This window comes from Hemiscyllium ocellatum, chromosome 2 (assembly GCF_020745735.1).
Source record: "Hemiscyllium ocellatum isolate sHemOce1 chromosome 2, sHemOce1.pat.X.cur, whole genome shotgun sequence".
NCBI lineage: Eukaryota > Metazoa > Chordata > Chondrichthyes > Orectolobiformes > Hemiscylliidae > Hemiscyllium > Hemiscyllium ocellatum.
The window spans coordinates 107,039,772-107,061,665 of record NC_083402.1 but is presented as its reverse complement, the minus strand read 5'-3'; the positions used below and the strand labels follow the sequence as shown (position 1 = coordinate 107,061,665).

General features: G+C 41.4%; 1 protein-coding gene across 2 annotated transcripts in view; it reads right to left on the bottom strand.

Moving 5' to 3' along the window:
• gldc (glycine dehydrogenase (decarboxylating)) overlaps positions 1 to 21,894 on the bottom strand; it is a 177,164-nt gene that overhangs the window by 140,219 nt on the left and 15,051 nt on the right. Inside the window, exon 3 of one of the 2 annotated variants that reach the window (XM_060845597.1) lies at positions 17,034 to 17,169. The exons of the other annotated variant lie outside the window; for it this stretch is intronic. Within the exon in view, the coding sequence (XP_060701580.1) occupies positions 17,034 to 17,169 (136 nt within the window). The remainder of the gene's footprint in view (positions 1 to 17,033; positions 17,170 to 21,894) is intronic. 2 annotated transcript variants of the gene reach the window in all.

Genomic DNA, 21,894 nt, shown 5'->3' with positions numbered 1-21,894 from the left:
CTATAAATAAAATAAAAAATTATAAATTCATGCTCTTGAAGGCACAAGAGAATAAAACAAACAAATTATCAACAGAAAAGTCGATGACTCTGTTGGACAACAGCAGGTAGTAAAATTACTGTCCACAAATCTGGTTTAATATTTTTGTTTTCACTCACTGGTATCAAATTTTAATCAAATAGAATTGCTTTCTTGAAAATTCAGTTTTGGTTTCCTGGGCACATTGCTTGGTAGAAGTACAGCAATATAAACTTGAATAACACAGACAGGAACTATTACAACATCAGATTTCAGAATGCAATTTGGTTAAAGTCGAGGAAGAGAATAGGCAGTGAACAGGTCAGCTTAAATATCACATCTCTATGGTAGACTGCACACAACAGGATGTTGCTCTGAAAGGAGATCAACTTTTCCAAGCACATCCTGGTTTCCAGAAGTCCTCCGCATGCCAGTGACCTGGGGGATTTCTCCCAGAGGTGCTCACCAGCAAATAGTCTCGGATGAAATACCCACCAAGGTGTCAGTGTCTGAGATGGTGGACGGTGCAGCCATTGAGGGATCATGTCACTTCTTCAGATATGGAGGGCAGATGTTGAGGGCCACCTCTTAACATTAAATGCAAAATAAAAAAGGTCATGCTACTCTCCCATTACCATGAACAATTCTTACTGGTTTCTGGAATATGGATACCTGGGTACAAGTTTCCCTGTCTTTGATGGCCAACATCAAGGTGATCTCCTCATAGGTGATGAGGATCCAAATGTCAGGCACCTCCTAGCGCTTTTGGCCCATACTTTATCCTGGAATGAGAGGAAGGGTGGGATTGAGTGAGATTAGAGTGGGTGGTATATGTAGCTGCTCGTGCTTTGGGGGGGCTGCGAGCAATGCCCAGTGAATAGACAGCACAGAGCGTGCATGTTGGGGTGATAGAGAGTAAGTAAGAAAAGATGCTGCAGGCAATAGTGAGAGAGTGTGGAAGAGTGTTAGCTTTGGTGGGAGGTGAGTACATTGTGAGACTAAGATGGCACTATCTCTGCAAGAAAAAAGTGTAGCACTTAACCTAGCAGAGCAGAGATCACTGACATCCATCCTGCTCTGCTGCATGTTTCTCCAGAAAGAGGAGACTGCACTAATCTGAATGGTGACCCTGGATCAGGTACGGACAGTCTTGTGGCATGGCCTTCTCTGGCAGTCCTTGGGTAAGAGCTTGAACCCCAAAATCCACAAAGCGGTAGTCAATTTCCCCTTGCCTACCATACCCACAGCAGCTCTGGAATGCCAGTACTTCACAGGGAGGGCCAGGGATACCAGTATATTCTGTGTTATGCTGGGATATCTGCACCGTGCAAGGACTTCTGGCTAAATTGGAGGTCATCTGTATTGGATAAGCAGAGTGGCATAGGGGGTGTGGTAGGTAGTTTAATGTGGCAGGTTTAGGATGATAACCTAAGAAAACTCACCATGGCTTGTGGGGAGTAGTTTCATGAAACCTAATGAAATAACACTTTGCCAAAGTATGTTAAGATTCCATCAATGGTGTTATCTGCATTAAAAAAAAGCTATAAATTAGCAACTCTGGAGGCTGGGCAATTACACCCAACAGAAATATATGTTATCCACACATGTTACAGAATCAAAGAACTCTAAAAGATAAAATAACTTGACTACATTTATGTTTGAAACCATCCAAATTACGCTGTATTGTTGTAAAGGTGAACTATGGGAGGGAATCTTCTTTTGTTTAAGTTAGCTGGGTGTTTGTTCAGGAAGCAAGTCATTGTATCTGTCCTTTTGTTGTAGACTGCAGATCAGAGGGAGAATACTTCATTATTTATATGGTTGAATGTAGTTAGGAATCAAGCTCAATTTTGATCTCAACGGAAAAAGCAGCTAAAAATATGGCCCAGCCTGTGATGAGTGGAGAATGAAATCTACAGTAGTCCACATGGAGCCTCGAGGCAAAAAAGTAGTAATCATTGCTAGTTTGAGAGGCTAAGAAGAGGGAATTGAAAAATCTGCTGGTTATGGCATCCTTACAATGAATTCAGAGGATCGTGATGTTTTACTGATGTCACAAGGAAAATCTAGTAGGCATTTTTATGATATATGCTAGTTTTCTTTTGTGGAGACATTCTGCAGCATTTAAGTAATTTATAATAGATTAAATAGGTGTCTAAGATTGACATTTGTGGTCATAAAATATATAGATTTAGACATCAAGCAGATGTCAAAGTGAGCTTGGATCAACAATTCTACTTCAGTTACATTCCAGTAAAGAGCACCAGGTCCCCACAGAAAGAGGATCCTGCATCCAAGATAGAAACTAATTCGTTAAGGTATTTTTGGTCAGTTGAATTGTTTGTACATACAAGCTGGACAACTTATGACCTACAGGAAATGAGTATAATAAAACATGCTACAGTTGAGGGGTTTCTGGACAGCAAATTTAATATTAAAGAGTTAAATACAAAGAAATGGGCTCTTAAGTTTAAGTCTTAGATATTCAGAAAATATAAATTTAGTCACTTTTAATGATAGTTCACATACCAATCTTCTAGATGGACATTCCAGTACAGTAGGGTTTTTCCACTTCTTGATGGAAAAGAACACCAAGTGTTGTCCCATTCGCCTAGGAATCCAGTTAAAAGCAACTTGGCTACTGAAGCATTTGTAGTGATGGAAGCAACAGATATGGGGTGTATCTAATTTAAAGATTTCCTTCAGAATATAAGAAACAAAATCAGAAAAATTGGCCCATCGAATGTTATGGATAACTGTTCTGACTGTCAGAGAAAAAAGGTTGAGAATTGACCTTGTTTGTTTAAAGAAATGTTGCAAAGAGATCTCCAAAATAAGATGGGTTGACAAAAGTCATTTAATTGTTAACCTGTTTTACGAAGAAATGCTTGCCCAAAGAAAGTAGACGTCCTCAAATGGTGATGCCTTATGCTGAAAAGATGGAAAAATGACATGAGAATATAGAATATTGCTCTATAAGAATAGAGACAATTGTTCAATTATTTTGCAATTATTTCCAGAGTCATAGCATGGAAACAATCCTTCAGCTTAACTAGTCCAAGCTGAACATGATCCAAAACTAAACACACTTGCCTGCTCTTGGCCCATATACCTCCAAATCTTTCCTATTTATGTATCTATCCAAATGTCTTTTCAACTTTGTAATTGTACTCACATCCACCACTTCCTCAGGAAGTTCATTCCATACATAAACCAGCCTGTGTCAAAAAAATTTGTCCCTCATTTTTAAAATCTCTCTAATCACCTCAAGTTTGCCACTAGTCTTGAAATCCTTCCTTCCAGTGAAGAGATAACTACCATTAATTCTCTCATTTTATAAGCTTCTATAAAGTTGCTTCTCAATCTCAAATGCTTCAGTGAAAAATGCCCCAGCCTTTCTTTATAATTCAAACCTTCCATATCCAGCAATATCCTGCTAAGTTTCTTCTGAACTTCTTCCTATAACTAGGCAACAAGAACTGGACACAGTATTCCAGAAGAGGCCTCACTGATGTCCTGTACAACCTCAGCATGACTTCCCAATTCCTATACTCAAAAGGATTGAGTAATGAAGGTAAGCATACCAAATGCCTTTTTAACCACCCTGTCCATGTGACAAACTTCAAAGAATTATGAACCTGAACCCCAAGTCCCTCTGTTCTACAAAACTACCCAAGGCTCTACTATTAGTTGTACAAGCCCTACCCTTGTTTGTTGTACCAAAATTCAATACCTTGCATTTTATCCAGATTGAACTTTATTTGTATTTCTCAGACTATTGACCCATTTGATGAAGATCCCTTTGTTATCTTAGAAAGCCTTCTTCGTTATCTACTAATGCCACTAATTTTGATGTCATCTGCAAACTTACTAACCAGGCCTTTTATATAAAAGACTTGGACAACAATATAGATGACAAACAAAAGAGGACCCAGAATCAATTTGTGACAGGCCTCCAGTCCAAAAAGCAATGCTCCACCACCCACTCTGTCACCTCCCATTAAGCCAATTATGTATTCAACTGGCATTTGGAAAAAGATTTCTTTTAAAGCATAGAGAACAAGGGATTGCTTAATTGTTGGTTGTTTTGTAATGTGCAGTACACAAAAAAAACTGATTCGTTTCTGGAAAAATGGTTATCAAAGGTTTGAATCTGAAGGAAGGAGGAAGAAAGTCAGGCAGAACTGGTTAACCACATTGTCAAGTTTGTTAATTTATTTCAGGCTAAGAAGAAACAGGAGATAGCTGCTATTTGTCTGAGCTCATAAGCAGGAAGCATCTGTAAACACTGGGTATGGGATGGCAAAATTTAGCCAGTACAAGCTCTTTTCACAAAAGAAAAGACAGAAATGCCTTCTGTTTCCCAAAGTGGTTTGGAATCTGCTAACAATTCACACTATTTTCTGGGTGAAACATTTCCCACCCCACCCCATCATTGCCCTACTTGAACTTTGTTTTGTTAATTGTCTTATATGGATTCTAGCTACCCCCTTCCACAATGAAGAATCAGTCTCTCTATAACTCTTAAAATCCTTATTTTAAAGACCTCTATTAAGTCATCGCAACCTTCTGATTTCAAAAGGATAGAGAAAGTAGTCATATTTGATAAACCTAATGGTATAACATTGGTGTTCTGATACATGCATGTAAATCTGAATTGCATACCTCCACACATCTATGTCCTCTATGCAATATAATGACAGAACGGCACATTGTCCAGTATGACTTAATGAAGGTTCTATACGTAATTAGCATATCTTCTTCATTTTTACCTTCTCAGACATAAATTTGTGCATGCTAAATTGGCTATGGTTATATCCACATTGTCTATGATCACAACCTGAAGTGATTTGTGAAGAATAGATCTTACCAAAACTGCAGCTTTCCAAATGAAAATAGGGCATCTTTGATATTCAGTCAGAATTAGAATCCCCACAGTGTGGGGACAGGCTATTTGGCCCAGCAAATCCACAATGACCCTCTGAACAATGCCACCCAGACTCATTCTCCTACACCTATTACTCTACATTTACCCCTGACTAATGTACTTAACCTACACATCCCTGGACACTATGGGCAATTTAGCATGGCCAATTCACCTAACCTGCACATCTTTGGACTGTGGGAGGGTACCAAAGCACCCAGAGCAAACCCTTGTTGACGCAGGGAGAATGTCAGCAGAGTTTGCAGTCACCTGAGGCTGGAATCGAACTTGGGCCCCTGGTGCTATGAGGCATCAGTGCTAACCACAGAGCCACCACTGGCCATATTTATGAAATGGAAGGATTCAGTCTCCTGCTGATTCCACAATCTGCCAGACATGTGCACACAAAACTCAGTTCAAAGCAGCACTTTTAGATCCACCACACCTCGCCAGCTCTCCACATTTTCTGGACACAAAGCTGCCTGTTTAACCTGGCAGGAAAGAATCACTGAGTTTGTTTTAAGAGCAACATCTACATTTCATGCCCAACATTGGAGAAAAAGTCAGGCTAGGTTTCAATCACGAGGGTATGAATTTTAGGTACTGGTCTTTTTACTTCTTGACCACATTTAAGTCTTAAATTTCCATGTGAATTAGGATCTTAAATTTTCTTACCTAAATGTAATTATCCACACTTAGAGTTGTATACCATATATACTAGAATAAAAAAAAACAATCTTGTAAAAGTTGAACCCTTAGTTTTGGCCAAAAAATCTGGAATTTTCCATGTAGCTCATGTAAAATTTGATCTAGTTCTTCACATAACAGATCAACATTTGAGTGTTAAGGTATTATCCTGTACATGAATGTCAAGAAAAGGAAAGCAAATTTTTTTTTTGTGCTATTGTGTTTGACGTACAATTCAGACCAACATTAGGCTACGGATTTCTTAAGTTAATTATCGAATGAGCACTATAATTAGTGTGATATGAAATTTATCACATCATTTCCTATACAAGTGAGGCTTATATGCATTTTCTTCACTATAATTACCATGCAGCTGTTGCTGTTACAATGATCGGCGAGACTGTATTAGAGTCAAATGTCTGATAACTTTCAGAAATAAAAGCTTCATATTTTAGTTTTTCAAACTAAATGTAACAGTAGATGAGAGAAAAAGGGGGAAGTTTCAGATCCATCAGGTCAGAATCAGGTGGTAACCTCCCTACGTGTGCAGCTCAGCTGAGCTCAATTCCCTGTAGCACTTGTAATTACCATAGTCCATTGTGTTATTTTCTTTGTTTGTTTAGAAATCAATTAGGCTTTAGCTATTGAGACAATATTTTTGCACTGTAGCATGAATTTCAGACCTCAAAAGTAGCATTCATGTAACAGTCGACTCTATAAATTTAATCTTAAAAGTTAAAATTTGACTTTTGCATGAGTCTATGAATGTAAATTGGCCTTGAACAACAAGTTCTACAAGTCTATTAACATTCTGAATTTATACCTTTTCAGTGTTAACTACACCTTCCAATTCGCGTTGTCTACAAAATTTAGAAAGTGTTTTAATTCCAAAGCCCTTTGATGCCTCAGTCGAATAAATATAAATTGTGAACACTAGTCCCAGCAAATGTTCCTTGAAGAACCCAATTTTCCATGTTCACTTCTGTGCTTTAGTTTGAGCTAACTATCCATTTTGTTACTTGTCCCTTCACTCTGCACGCTCTGAACTTACCCATTAATCCATTAGCCTACTCAAAAACATACATTGCACTTCATGGCATTTGTAGTCAGTCAGAAGAATATACCCTCATTCAAACTTTAAAGGTAGCAAATTAAAGGTTATAAAACCTAAAACTAACATTCTAAGCTCCCTGGGTGAAACTCATTGCCAGTGCAAAAGGACCTAACCCCTATTTCACTCCTTTTGAAAAGAATGGGAGTACAACCCTTTTCCCAACCATTATGTTCAGTATTAGTGGGATACTGAATCTGACATATGGACTCCAGCTGGAGCACAGGCAGTGCAGAGCACATTGCAATCCACAAGACCAAAAATACAGCTTATTTGGTTTCTTTACATTTAGTTTTTTTTAAAGAAAGCTAGCTTTTGAGAGGGATGGCAGTGCAGGCAGTGCAATGTTCCTCTTGCAACATGTATGAGGTGAGGGAAGCCATTAGCGTCCCTGCTGAGTACACTTGCAAGAAGTGCACCCATCTCCAGCTCCTCCAAGCCCGTGTTAGGGAACTGGAGCTGGATTTGGATGAACTGCGGATCATTCGGGAGGCAGAGAGGGTCATAGATCAGAGCTTTAGGGAAGTAGTTACTCCGAAAGTTCAAGATAGATGGGTGACAGTGAGGGGGAGTGGGAGGAGGAAGCCAGTGCAGGGACCCCCTGCGGTCATTCCCCTCAAGAACAAGTATACCGTTTTGGATACTTGTGGGGGAGATGACTTACCAGGGGCAAGCAACGAGGTTCAGGCCTCTGGCACGGAGCCTGGCCCCGTTGCTCAGAAGGGAAGGGTGGAGAAAGGTAGAGCGATAGTTCTTGGGGACTCAATAGTATGGGGTACAGACGGTTTTGTGGGGGCAACAGTGACTCATGTTTGGTATGTTGCCTCCCAGGTGCAAGGGTACGTCATGTCGCTGATCGTGTTTTCCGGGTCCTTAAGGGGGAGGGGGAGCAGCCCCAGATCGTGGTCCACGTTGGCACCAACGATATAGGTAGGAAGAGGGGTGAGGATGTCAGACAGGCTTTCAGGGAGCTAGGTTGGAAGCTCAGAGTTAGAACAAACAGAGTTGTAGTCTCTGGTTTGTTACCCGTGCCACGTGATAGAGAGTCGAGGAATAGGGAGAGAGAGCAGTTAAATGCGTGGCTACAGGGATGGTGCAGGAGGGAGGGATTCCGGTTTCTGGACAACTGGGGTTCTTTCTGGGGAAGGTGGGATCTCTATAAAAAGGATGGTCTACACCTGAACCTGAGGAGCACCAGTATCCTTAGGGGGAGGTTTGCTAGTGCTCTTTGGGAGGGTTTAAACTAACTCCGCCGGGGCATGGGAACCTGGACTGTAGCTTTAGGGTACAGGACCTTGAGTATAGGGAGGTTATGAATAATGCAGCGATCTCGAAGGAGGGTGCCTGTAAACAGAAGGGTGGATTGAAGTGTGTATACTTCAATGCCAGAAGTATAAGAAATAAGGTAGGTGAACTTGCAGCGTGGGTTGGTACCTGGGACTTCGATGTTGTGGCCATTACAGAGACGTGGGTAGAACGGGGACAAGAATGGCTGTTGCAGGTTCCAGGGTTTAAATGTTTTAGTAGGATCAGACATGGGGGTAAAAAAAGGGGGAGGTGTGGCATTACTTGTCAAAGATAGTATTACAGCAGTGGAATGGACGATGGAAGAGGACTTGCCATCTGAGGTAGTTTGGGCTGAGGTTAGAAATAGGAAAGGTGAAGTCACCCTGTTAGGTGTTTTCTACAGGCCTCCTAATAGTCCTAGAGAAGTAGAGGATAATATTGTGAGGATGATTCAGGAAAAGAGTGAAGGTAGTAGGGTGGTTGTTATGGGGGACTTTAACTTCCCAGATATTGACTGGGAGAGCTATAGCTCGAGTTCATTAGATGGGTCGGTGTTTGTCCAATGTGTGCAGGAGGGTTTCCTGACACAATATGTAGACAGGCCAACAAGAGGTGAGGCTATACTGGATTTGGTTCTAGGTAATGAACCAGGCCAGGTGTTAGACTTGGAGGTAGGTGACCACTTTGGGGACAGTGACCACAACTCGGTGACTTTTACTTTAGTGATGGAGAGGGATAAGTGTGCGCCGCAGGGCAAGAGTTATAGCTGGGGGCAGGGAAATTATGATGCAGTGAGGCATGACTTAGGATGTGTGGATTGGAAAAACAGGCTTCAAGAGAAGAACACTAATGAGATGTGGGGATTGTTCAAGGAGCAGCTACTACGTGTCCTCGATAAGTATGTACCAGTCAGGCATGGTGTAAAGGGCCTTGTGAGGCAGCCGTGGTTTAGTAAGGAATTGGAATCCCTTGTGAAAGGGAAGAAGGCAGCATATGTAAAGATGAGGCGTGAAGGTTCAGTTGGGGCGATTGAGAGTTATAAGGTAGCCAGGAAGGATCTAAAGAGAGAGCTAAGAGAAGCGAGAAGGGGACATGAGAAGTCTTTAGCTGGTAGGATTAGGGAAAACCCAAAGGCTTTCTATAGGTATGTCAGGAATAAAAGGATGACTAGGGTAGGTATCGGTCCAGTCAAGGATAGTGGTGGGAAGTTGTGTGTGGAGGCGGAGGAGATTGGAGAGACACGAAATCAATACTTTTCATCAGTATTCACTCAGGAACAGGACACTGTTGCTGATGTGAATATGGAGTCACAAATGATTCGAATGGATGGCCTGGAAATATGCAGGGAAGAGGTTCTGGGAATATTGGAGAGGATGAAAATAGATAAGTCTCCTGGGCCTGATGGCATTTACCCTAGGATCCTATGGGAAGCTAGGGAGGAGATAGCAGAGCCATTGGCCTGGATTTTTATGTCGTCATTGTCAACGGGAATAGTACCAGAGGACTGGAGGATAGCGAATGTGGTCCCCTTGTTCAAGAAAGGGAGTAGGGATAGCCCTAGTAACTATAGGCCAGTGAGTCTGACTTCAGTGGTGGGCAAAGTCTTAGAGAGAATGGTAAGGGATAAGATTTATGAACATCTGGATAGGAATAATGTGATCAAGGATAGTCAGTATGGTTTTGTGAAGGGCAGGTCGTGCCTCACAAACCTTGAGTTCTTTGAGAAGGTGACTAAGGAAGTGGACGAGGGTAAAGCAGTAGATGTTGTGTATATGGATTTTAGTAAGGCGTTCGATAAGGTTCCCCATGGTAGGCTAATGCTAAAACTACGGAGGTATGGCATTGAGGATACATTAGAGGTTTGGATTAGGAATTGGCTGGCTGGAAGGAGACAGAGGGTAGTAGTTGATGGACTATGTTCATCTTGGAGTGCAGTTACTAGCGGTGTGCCACAAGGATCTGTTTTGGGACCATTGCTTTTTGTTATCTTTATAAATGATCTAGAGGAAGGGCTTGAAAGCTGGGTAAGCAAGTTTGCGGATGACACAAAAGTCGGTGGAGTTGTGGATAGTGAGGAAGGAAGTGGTAGGTTACAGCGGGATATAGATAAGTTGCAGAGCTGGGCAGAAATGTGGCAAATGGAATTCAATGTAGCTAAGTGTGAAGTCATTCACTTTGGTAGGAGTAACAAGAAGATGGATTACTGGGCTAATGGTAGGCTACTTGGTAGTGTGGATGAGCAGAGGGATCTTGGTGTCTATGTACACAGATCTCTGAAAGTTGCCACCCAGGTAAATAGTGCTGTGAGGAAGGCATATGGTGTACTGGGCTTTATTGGTAGGGGAATTGAGTTCCGGAGTCCTGAGGTCATGTTGCAACTGTATAAGACTCTGGTGCGGCCTCATCTGGAGTATTGTGTGCAGTTTTGGTCGCCATACTATAGGAAGGATGTGGAGGCATTGGAACGAGTGCAGAGGAGGTTTACCAGGATGTTGCCTGGAATGGTAGGAAAATCTTATGAGGAAAGGCTGAGGCACTTGGGGCTGTTCTCATTGGAGAAGAGAAGGTTTAGGGGAGATTTGATAGAGGTGTATAAGATGATTAGGGGTTTAGATAGGGTCGACACTGAGAACCTTTTACCGCTAATGGAGTCAGGTGTTACTAGGGGACACAGCTTTAAATTAAGGGGTGGTAGGTATAGGACAGATGTTAGGGGTAGATTCTTTACACAGCGGGTTGTGAGTTCATGGAATGCCCTGCCAGTAGCAGTGGTGAACTCTCCTTCTTATGGTCATTTAAGCGGGCATTGGATAGGCATTTGGAAGTTATTGGGCTAGTGTAGGTTAGGTAGGATTCGGTCGGCGCAACATCGAGGGCCGAAGGGCCTGTACTGCGCTGTATCTTTCTATGTTCTATGTTCTATGTACAGTGACAGGTCACAATCACCACCTCATGTTTTACACCAAATGATGATATGAGACACTTATAATACCTCACATAACACCTGTCAGTAGCTAAATCCGAAGAGGAATTATTGGTAGCTTACCTGATTCAGGAAACACTAGTCTGATCCACACCAACTGTCCAGCCAACTAAGCCAGCTGAACCTCAAAGGAAAAAGAACTGCTATGGCAACACTGACCTTGTGCATATGCATCCTGGAGCTGTGGATAGTGATGGTATAAGCTCCAATGTTATTTCCATCATGTGGCTGACGAGGAATCTCTCCTGCTCTTACCACCAAGCACTGACAGGTGTTTGGCAGATTGATAGGCTGAGTTAGTTGCAATACAAACGTACCTTCCTTGATCATCCATGGAGTGGTGCTTAAGCCTGGACTTTAGATCAGAGAGATGGTACCCATGGTGCCAAAATACAGATATCATCTCAAAGCATTTTAGTACTAGCTTATACCCTCCATCAAACTGTGCAGTGATAAACTTATGCCATTTCTCCTCCCCACTTCTTCAATCTGCATGAAGATGTTATCCATATTTTAAAAGCAAAACAAGCTAAATATATATGCAAAACCAAATTCAAGACCTCGACTTTAGTACTATTCATTATCTGATTGCCTGCGATTTTTGATCTTGTTAAAAGAAATTTGTTTAACAAAGCAGGTCAACAAAATACAACAATGTGAAAAATAACATTGCTAAGGTTACTGCAGAGATACATAGTAGTTAAATGTATTTGAAGTTCAACTGCGAAGAGACGACATTTGCTGCTGATCTTGAAACAAGCCAGTGGGCGTTTATCTCACATATTAAGGATGTCATGTTCATTCTGGTCATACTAAGGGATCTCTGGTCTCTGCAAACTGAAGGCATTTAGTAGACAAAGCACCCAATCAATCTGGTTCGACCATTCTCAGGCAGCAAAACAGGAATATGTTTAATTATTCTAGCCCTCAATACTCACCACCATAACCAGCCTTAAGTCTCTCATCCTTCCTCCATGCCCAATACTTCCATACTGACTTCTCCCCATATCTCCCTGTTCTCAATCACCAGTATGCACTATGGACAGAACTCATGAACCCCAATGTATCATGGAGAGATCTTTGAAATGCTCATAAAACTGTCCATCTGAACAAAGTTCATAGCAGCTTTGACAGCAATTTAAACACCAGTGCTGAGCTGATACCATCAGCCAGCTTTGGAGTTCAGCAAAGCATTCATGATTGCACTAAACAACGTCAGTGAAACGTTCAGAGCTAAATCCATTAAGACCTTCAAAGCAGTGGACCAGATGACCATATGTTATACTGTTTCAAAGGCTAAACAAAGGGTCATATGCCAGTGAGGAGATCAAAGTGTGGTGTACAACAGACACAGTAGAAATCTAAAGCTAAGTGCTCAACGTAGAAGAGCAATTTATCCACAGGATAACTTAATCTAATTCATCAGAATGCTCCTCCACCTTCACAATGCCATTAAATTACATGGTAACTTAACTATTCTAAATGAACCCGATCAATTACCACATTAAAAAAAAACTTACTCATCATAACATGATACATAATGTGAGGTTAGCAACAGGTTTTAAAAAAAACTTACATAAAAGCAAAATACTGCACATGCTGAAAATCTGAAATAGAAACAGCATGTTGGAGAAACGCAGCAGGTCTTGTTTCTATCTGTACAGATGCTGCAAGGTTAATATTTTGAGTCTGATATGATTCTTCAAAAAAAAAGAGTCAAACTCACCAGGCCAAAGGACCCGATACCCAGCATGAGCAAAACCAATGTAGTGTACAAAATCCCACGCAAGGACTGCACAAAACACTACATAGGACAAACAAAGACAGCTAACAATCTGTATTCATGAACACCAACTAGCTACGAAACAACATGACCAGCTATCCTTAGTAGCCACACGCAGATGACAATCAACAGGAGTTCGGCTGGGACAACACTACTATTATAGGACAAGCCAAACAGAACAGCCAGGGAATTCCTAGAGGCATGGCACTCATCCACAGATTCTAACAAACACAAACACATCGACCTGGACCCAATATATTGGCCACTGCAGCAGACAGCTGGAACTGATAATCGGAAGCGGCAGAGACAAACCACTATAAATGCCGGAGGAAACATCACAGAAGCGCTTCACAGGAGGCTCCCAAGCACTGAGGATGTCACCGAGACAGGGGAAGAAATGTCTGCAACACAAATTCCCAGCTCAGCAAACAGGACCACAACAATGGAGTCAAATTAGATTCAAAACATTAACTGTTCCTTTCTCCACTGCTGCTGCCAGACTGGCTGAGCTTCTCATTTTCTATTCGTATACTTTTCAACCTACAAGTCAAAAAAAGTTCCCAACTGCAGAATAGGCTTCTCCCTTAACCTAAACAATTCCAAGCTGGCATGAACAAATAAGGCCAAAGTCAGTTCCTGTAATAGGTCTGAAATCACCATCTTTGCCGAGAAGCAATTGGGATTGGCACTTACAGGCTTATGAACCCAACCTTATTCTGGATTCAGAGAAATCCAACATGATGCAGAACTCAGAATCTGGCTCAATGTGCCTTAATGTGCTTTAATGAAGGGGATATGTAGGAAGGATGTTCCAGAGTTTATGATGTAGGCATGTGAAAACCAAGCTAACAATGGTAGGAGTGGTTAAAATCAAGAATGCTCAAGTGGATAGAATTAGTGAGGTGCAGTACCTTGGATGATTGTGGAATTGGTGGAGATAGAGATGGAGGGAAGCCAGGCCACAGATTTGAAAATAGGAAGGTGGAAGTGAATTTCGAATGAAGACATTGACGGTTTGGGATCTATCATGGAACACTGAGAAGGGGGTTGATAGGGGAACTGGTCCGAAATGAAAGCATGGGCAGCAGAGCTTACTTCAAAGGGCAGAAGTTGGATAATGTATCTAACAGGCAGCATGTTGAGAAGAACGGGGGGGTGGGCTAAGATTAATTGAGAAAATACTAGAGGAATTGGGCATAGGCAGGAAGAAATGCCATTAAGAGCTATGATTAGTTGGATAAGATTGGAAATAGACAACAGCAATCCCAACCAGCTAGATAGCAATGGTGAAGTGATGGATAAGAATGATGTGATCAGCTGAGTCAAAGTCTGAAGACAGACTGAGGAGGGAATTTTGTCAAAGCATTCAGATACCATTTGTGACTTTGCCAAGAAACCAGTAATGTTACAAATGTGGTCAGGGTTTTGTAGGGTTTGGGCTATACTCCATTGATTTCTATGCTCTTTCTTTAACTCGGGGAAAATTCCACCCAATAAGTGGAAATGAGACAGTGCTTTCCTTATCCATATTTCACTAGTGCACACCAGAACACATGAATACTCAATGACATGGACCCAAGAAAGCAGAGCATAGCTATAGATGGTTTCTCTATCTTTACCTACTCAGCTCTGAGAAGTACATGTATGAGAGTGTGAGTGAGTGAACAAGCGAGTTTGCACACAATAGTTGAAGGAATCAAAATTAGCTTTGAAATTTATGGTACCCTATCCTTGAGAATTCTTTTCACCCAAATTAACACCATCTATTTACCTGAACAGATATTACATTTGGACTGCATGTTAATCTGGCCATGCAGCAAGGTTTCAGAAGATCATCAGATGTTCCTGATACTCAGTTAGCAGTTAGTCAGACCATAACAGTACTGTTCTCACAGCCAAAGCAGCTGAGAAAGATAATTTAATCATTGGGATAATAAACTTTACCAATTGCAAATATTAAGATTAGATTATAATGAAAGAAATGCTAGAGATGTTTTGGTCCAAAGCAAGTCACAGGATTCAATTTGAGTTTGTCTACAAATAGGAAGAAAGTCTGGCTAATGCAACATATCAAAGGCTTTTTCATAACCAGTTATTTGAACTGCCAATCTCAAGTTAATGCTTGCTTTGTTTTAATTTGTCCCATGATTAGTGGCTGAAAAATAGAACGTGATGTGAAGACCTGTTCAACAAGAAACTAAAACCCTCTTAACTTACAGTAAAGTTTCAACACAATCTCCTTTCCACATTCATTATTCACCAATTACAAAAATCATTGTAATTTTTATTCACCTCCCCATTTTCTTTAATTTGCTTCTGACAAACCTATGATCTCTACCACCTTGAATAAAAAAGGGCAGCAGATGCATGGGCATACCACCAGCAGGAGAAAGGGAGGACTGCAAAAGTTGGAGAGTCAGAGTCAAAGTCAAAAGGTGGAGCTAGAAAAACAGCAGGTCAGACAGCAGGAGAGGCAACGTTTCGGGCGTAAGCCCTTCATCAGGAAGGTGATGATGTCTTATGCCTGAACCATTGACTCTCATGCTCCTCAGATGCTGCTTGACATGCTGTGCTTTTCCAGCGCCACACTTAGCCATATCACCATCAGCAAGTTCCCCTCCAAGCCCCACACATCCTGATTGGGAAATATCTCATTACTGTCTCAGTTGCTGGGACAAAATCCTGAAACTCCCTAATAGAATGGAGGACAACAGATGGCTCAAGAAGGCAACTCACCGCCACCTTCTCAAGGGCTATTTGGGATAGGTAATAAATGCTAACCTAGCTAGAGATGGCCACACCCCATGAATACAAAAAGTCCATCAAAACAAAAAATTATACCAAAAACAGACTCTGAAATTCAACTGTAAATTCACTGTTCATGGTCCTGGGGTAAAACAACCTCACATTGGATTGGGTTATTGCATGGAAACTGTTTCCCATCACAGAGGGGAGGTCAGTATTAATGAGTTGTAAGGATATGATCATGTACAAAAATGTGCAATTGTAACATTAATTCTGTTGCAAACAGTTTCAGATAAATTCAATGTCAAAATGGCACATTAAATGCAGTGTCATTCAAAGAGCATGCATTCAATGCAAGTGGGTGAAAGTTGGAAGAAGACCATTGGATTAACAAGAACACAACTGGAACCAAGCTAAGGCAACGCAAAGTCAAGTGACAGATGAATAAAATGAACAATGTAAAGCATGACACAGTAATCAACGTACATTGCTAACAGTTTCTGCATAAACAGTTGGCAAGGAAGATCAGAACTGATACTGATGAGCCAAGTGATTGTTTTAAACATTCACTGAATAAACTAAGTTTGAGGTGAATAGATTGACTTTAAAAAATCTTCGACAATACTGGAATGGTAATACACACAGCAATTGTAGCAGCTTGCTTTCTGACATAAGTGTACCAATGACAATAAAATTACAGTACTAAGTAATTCCAGAAGGCATTTTGACAGCAGGCTGTAAAGGACTCATGCAATACATGATGAGCAATGCCCACCCACAACAGTACACATTTTCTTTCTCAGATTCTTGGCATTAATCCCAATCGCTCAGACAAGCTCAAACATAGGAGGCATTCATGCTACTGCTGAACTTCAAAGTGAGAAATATAGTGGGTATCCTTTTGATAATGCATAACAAACCTATTTGGACTTCTCACTGATCTGAAAGGAGAACAGCAGAGTAGGTTTTTCCCCACCAATACCACTGGCAGAAATGTCACTGAATAAGTGACCTGCTGTTTTGCACCATTTGGTAACCACACCAGTTTCATGCCATCATACTGACGTGCCACTGTTTCAGATCCAAATGGCAGAGAGCTCTTAAAAGTTCTGTCTGCATAGGTGCCTTCAGTTCTGATTTTTTGGAATAGTGCAATAGTGGATGTCACAGAGCTATTTCACTGAAGTCCTGACTAAGCCTTAATACTTGAGAGATGAGTCGGAGATATAAATACAACAGTAACAGGGTTTCTTGCTCACAAAATCTGGAGTGGGAACTGTTACAGCTCTAGCCTAGAGTTGCAGATTCCAATTACTACACAGCTAAAATCAATTAGCTTGCCAGACAAAGGCTTCAAACTGGTGATCCTCCAGTCTCAGCTTCTCAGGGCACTCAGTTGCATGCTTTTATATATCCAACTACTTAGGAACCAGTCACTCCTGAAATTGGACTATTTGGGAGTAATATATTTGAAATTAGAAATCTTTTGCATTACCATCCTGAATTTTCCAGCAAGTTGCGGAGAATTGCTTGTGGTACTGAGCAGTTGTAATAACCCATTCCAATGTAAGACCTCCAGATTTTATTCTTGCTTGCAATCTTGTGTAGACTGGCAAGGATTTCATTTTCACCTAAGGGAGGGAAAGAAAACAAAAAAGTCGCATCTACTAATCTCACCTAAAGGTTACAAACAAGTTAATTTACCACAATGTGATAAAGAAGGAAAAATCAAAAGGCAGGTAAGCTGTGCTTGAGTGTGCATTCATAATTTATTTTGCAAAACAACCATCCTTCAGACTCCCTCCATTCCCCACCATTAAAACGAAAAATTCAATTCAAACCACGTTTGATTTTCAAAAGTAAAAATATTGGCTAAGTTAGGTAAATTTAAGATATACATTAAACACTTACTACTAAGACCACTTATTAGCTACCCCACTGCAGCTCGGATGAATTCAGAATTTGGCTTCCAGAATTTTCTGGTTATTACTTCCATCCTCTTACCCATCCACTCATGTCTCTTCTCCGGCCTCAAGTAAAGTTTTTAAACCTACCATTACAGAGGGTAATTAAGAGTCAACCACATTGTATCTCTGAAATAATGTACAAACCAGATCAGGTAGCAAAAAAAAAGGGACAGTCAAAAAGGTGATGGTGGGGCTGGCAGCAGTAGTGGTGTGCAACTCTTCTGTAAGTGATACTCAATGCCCGACCTATAGATTTTGTTAACCCACATTACTAAGGAATGTTACTAACACATCAAGGCTCAAGGGACTAGTCTGTCATGCTCCTATACACAAGTAGTGAAATGATTCAATCTTGCATTTTGTCTCAGACCCATTTTCTCCTGAAATTTCATTCAAACCCATCAAGGAGTACTTTTTCAAGCATAAGTTAATTTAAACCACAGCCCAACTGAGTTGGATCTTGGCAAAATTTATATTTGGCTGTTGGCAAATGCATTTGATCAGAAACACGAGGGAAACAAATTTCTCATAACATGCAATTCTGCAGACAGACTGCACCCAGATTGCACCCAAAGCCAATACTATATCCCAATACCTTGTTCCTGAAATGAATATGTGGACAGAAGCTATCCTTTGTTGCCAAAGGTCACTACAGGGGGCAACCCAATGCAGAAAAGTTAGCAAACATCCAAAGCAGATTGCAACACCATTCCAAAGCTGTCTAATTCTATCCAGCTCTCTTCAAACAATACTAATCCAATAAATATTTAATGCGCAAGAAATTGGGCGTTCAGTCATCCATGCTTTTGGTGCTGAGTGCCAATTGTGGGGTGAATCGTGCGAAACATTAAGATTGACAAGTGCCCAGGCCCGGACAAGATTTGTCCTCGGTTACTTTGGGAAACGAGAAATGCAATTGCTTCGCCACATGCGAAGATCTTAGCATCCTCATTCTCCACCGGAGTTGTACCTGAGGACTGGAGAGGGGCAAATGTAATTCCTCTCTTCAAGGAAATAGGGAAAACCCCGGAAATTACAGACCACATTCTCACGACTGTCGTCTGCAAGGTGTTAGAAAGGATTCTGAGGGATAGGATTTAATGACCATCTGGAAGAGCATGGCTTGATTTAATGCAGTCAACAGCTTTGAGAGGGCAGGTCATGCCTCAAATCTTATTGAGTTCTTTGAGAAGGTGACTAGAAAAGTTGATGAGGGTCGAGCAGTGGATGTGGTGTATATGGACTGCAGCAAGGCATTTGATAAGGTTCCTCACGGTAGGCTCATTCAGAGGGTCAGGAGGAATGGGATACAGAGAAACTTAGCTGTCTGGATACAGAATTGGCTAGCCAACGGAAGACAGCGAGTGGTTGTATAAGGAAACTATTTTGCCTGGAAGTCTGCGGCGAGTGGTGTTCCACAGCACTCTATCCTTGGACCTCTACTGTTTATAATTTTTATTAATTACTTGGATGAAGGGATTGAAGGATGGGTCAGCAAGTTTGCAGATGACAAAGGTTGGAGATGTTGTTGATAGTGTCGAGGGCTGTTGTAGGTTACAACGGAACATTGACAGGATGCAGAGATGGGCTGAGAGGTGGCAGATAGAGTTCAATCTGATAAATGCGAGGGGAAAGCTGAGTACAGGATTAAGGATAGGATTCTTGGCAGTGTGGAGGAACAGAGGGATTCTTGGGGTGCAGGTACATAGATCCCTAAAATGGCCACCCAATAGGACAGGGTTCAGAAAGCATATGGTGTTTTGGCTTTCATTAACAGGGGGACTGAGTTTAAGAGTCGTGAGATCTTGCTGCCGCTCTACAGAACTTTGGTTAGACCGCACTTGGAATACAGTGTCCAGTTCTGGTCGCCCTATTATAGGAAAGATGTGGATGCTTTGTAGAAGGTTCAGAGGAGGTTTACCAGGATGCTGCCTGGACTAGAGGGCTTATCTTATGAAGAGGGGTTGACTGAGCTCGGACTTTTCTCATTAGAGAAAAGGAGGAGGAGAGGGGACCTAATTAAGGTATACAAGATAATGAGAGGCATAGATAGAGTCAATAGCCAGAGACTATTTCCCAGGGCAGAAATAACTAACACGAGGGGTCAAAGTTTTAAGCTGGTTGGAGGAAAGTATAGAGGGGATGTCAGGAGGTGGGTTCTTTACAGAGTTGAGAGAGCATGGAATGCGTTGCCAGCAGCAGTTGTGGAAGCAAGGTCATTGGGGACATTTAAGAGACTACTGGACATGCATATGGTCACAAATTTGAGGGCGCACACATGAGGATCTGTAGTCAGCACAACATCGTAGGCTGAAGGATCTGTTCTGTGTGGCACTGTTCTATGTTCTATGTTCTAACACCATAATGACACCAATGACCAGCCAGAAAGATGCTCTATAATAAGACTATGGCAGCTGCAGCATTGGAGTGGTGTTAATTTATGTTTGAGAAAATACTCGGTGAAGGGTTTGAGTGAAATTTCTACCCAGCATAGCCCAGATGGCGAAGACATGTTTTCTGGTTTTGCTTTACAAGATCGCATGTATGAACAAAAGTACAATGGTTGGGATATCAGAGTATGCATAACATGCTGAGTTCAAAAGGTTTCCCCTGCACCTGGTCAAGAAAGCCAATCCACATGAAAAGGGCGACCTCAATAACAAAATTTGAACCCACCATCAGGAAACAAAATTTTCACCTCCTTCCAGGTTAAATTCCCCCACTTGCCCTTTTAAAAGCTCCAGACAGGCAAGTCAAGTTCCACCCCTTAACGTCACCAATCTGGAGGGCGGGGTGAGATAGAAAACAGGAAATGTTCAAATTTCTATTTAACTAAAAAGCTATAGCTCCGAAAGTAAAAAACAACATATCTTCTGTTAAAAGTATGCACCCAAAAACACAAGCCACTTCAGGAAAATGTCAGATCAAGGGCTGCACTTTGGTTTTAAGAAGGAGTTAGATATAGTTCTTCAGGTTAAAAAGGATCAAAGGATTTGGGGTGAAAGCAGGAATAAAGCATGGAGTTAGGTAATTGGCCACGATCATGGGGAATGGCAGAGCAGGCTCAAAGGGTCAAATGTCCTACTTCTGCATCTCTTTTCTATATTTGTTTACTCTATTGCATAGATGTCATTAAAAACAGCACTATCCTCAAAGCACGAGTTTGGTACAGAACTGGAATGCACATCAAAAGTTAGTTAGTTTTTGATTTAAGCTGCTGTAAGTTCTCTAAAGCTGCCAAGGAATGTGAAAGCCTTGCTGTGCTCTGTAACATTTGCTTATTACAAGCGAACAGTGGAGACAAGTCAATTTTTAGCCACATCCTTACCTCTGAATATACTTGCACTAGATTTTTGTCCACATCTGTTGCAGGGGATGGGTGGTACTATGGTTTGTTGGGTGCAAAGTGATCTCCCAGATTATGGTTACAACAGACCTACAAATACATTCCAGTTCTCAAGCCTTTGGCTCTCCAATCAAGACATTTTTCCAGTTATTGATCTGCTTAATCACACCCATAACTTCATTTTTAATGCCTTCCTCTTGTGCAATCCTCCTGCTCTCCCAACCAAGCCATTCTCCCAGTCACAATCCCCAGCTTAAATCCAAGGAATGACAACTTCAATGTTTTATGGTAAGCATCTGATTTGACCATACATCAGGCTGGACCACACCAAGCACTATCAGTACCTGCCACTTTTCCCCTGAACTGCTCCTTACTGTTTGAATCCTCCTGGAACACAAGTGGAAATATTAACTTCTCTCCTACTAACTTTTCCAGCACATGTAAATCTCTGCTGCCCCATTCCATCTTACAAAATCCCATTTGTCCATCAGCGTGCTTAAAGTTCTACATCCATTTAGTGTCCAGCAATGCCTCAAACTCAACACGTTCAAATCCTGCAGAGCTCTGCATTCTTCCAGTTTTGATTTCTTGTGCATCCCAGACTTCCTTTCATACCAAAGCTAGCAGCCATGTCTTCAAGTATCTGGGTCTTAAGACCTGGAATTTCCTCATTCAGTACAGCTGTATTTCTCCCTCCCTCTTTTGCTGTAAAGCTCCAGTATCTCCTACATTGTTAACAGGGGTGTCAGGAAAAATCTTGCTAACACTCCTGGTGGTGTGTATTGGGGCTGAATATCTCACTGTTTAAATAATCCAATTGCTGTTGTAATGATGATTAGCACTATTGTTCGCATGTGGATTTTAACGTTTAAAGTTGAGAACACCACAGCTACTTGTGCCCAATATTTTCTTGCACAGTTCTCATTCCAGCAGCATGCACTTTGAACTATTTCTTGGAGCCAATACATAAAGTACATTCAGATTCTTTAGTCTGAAACTATGCAATACTACTGGACAGAATGGCTGCAGTCATCCTTCATATG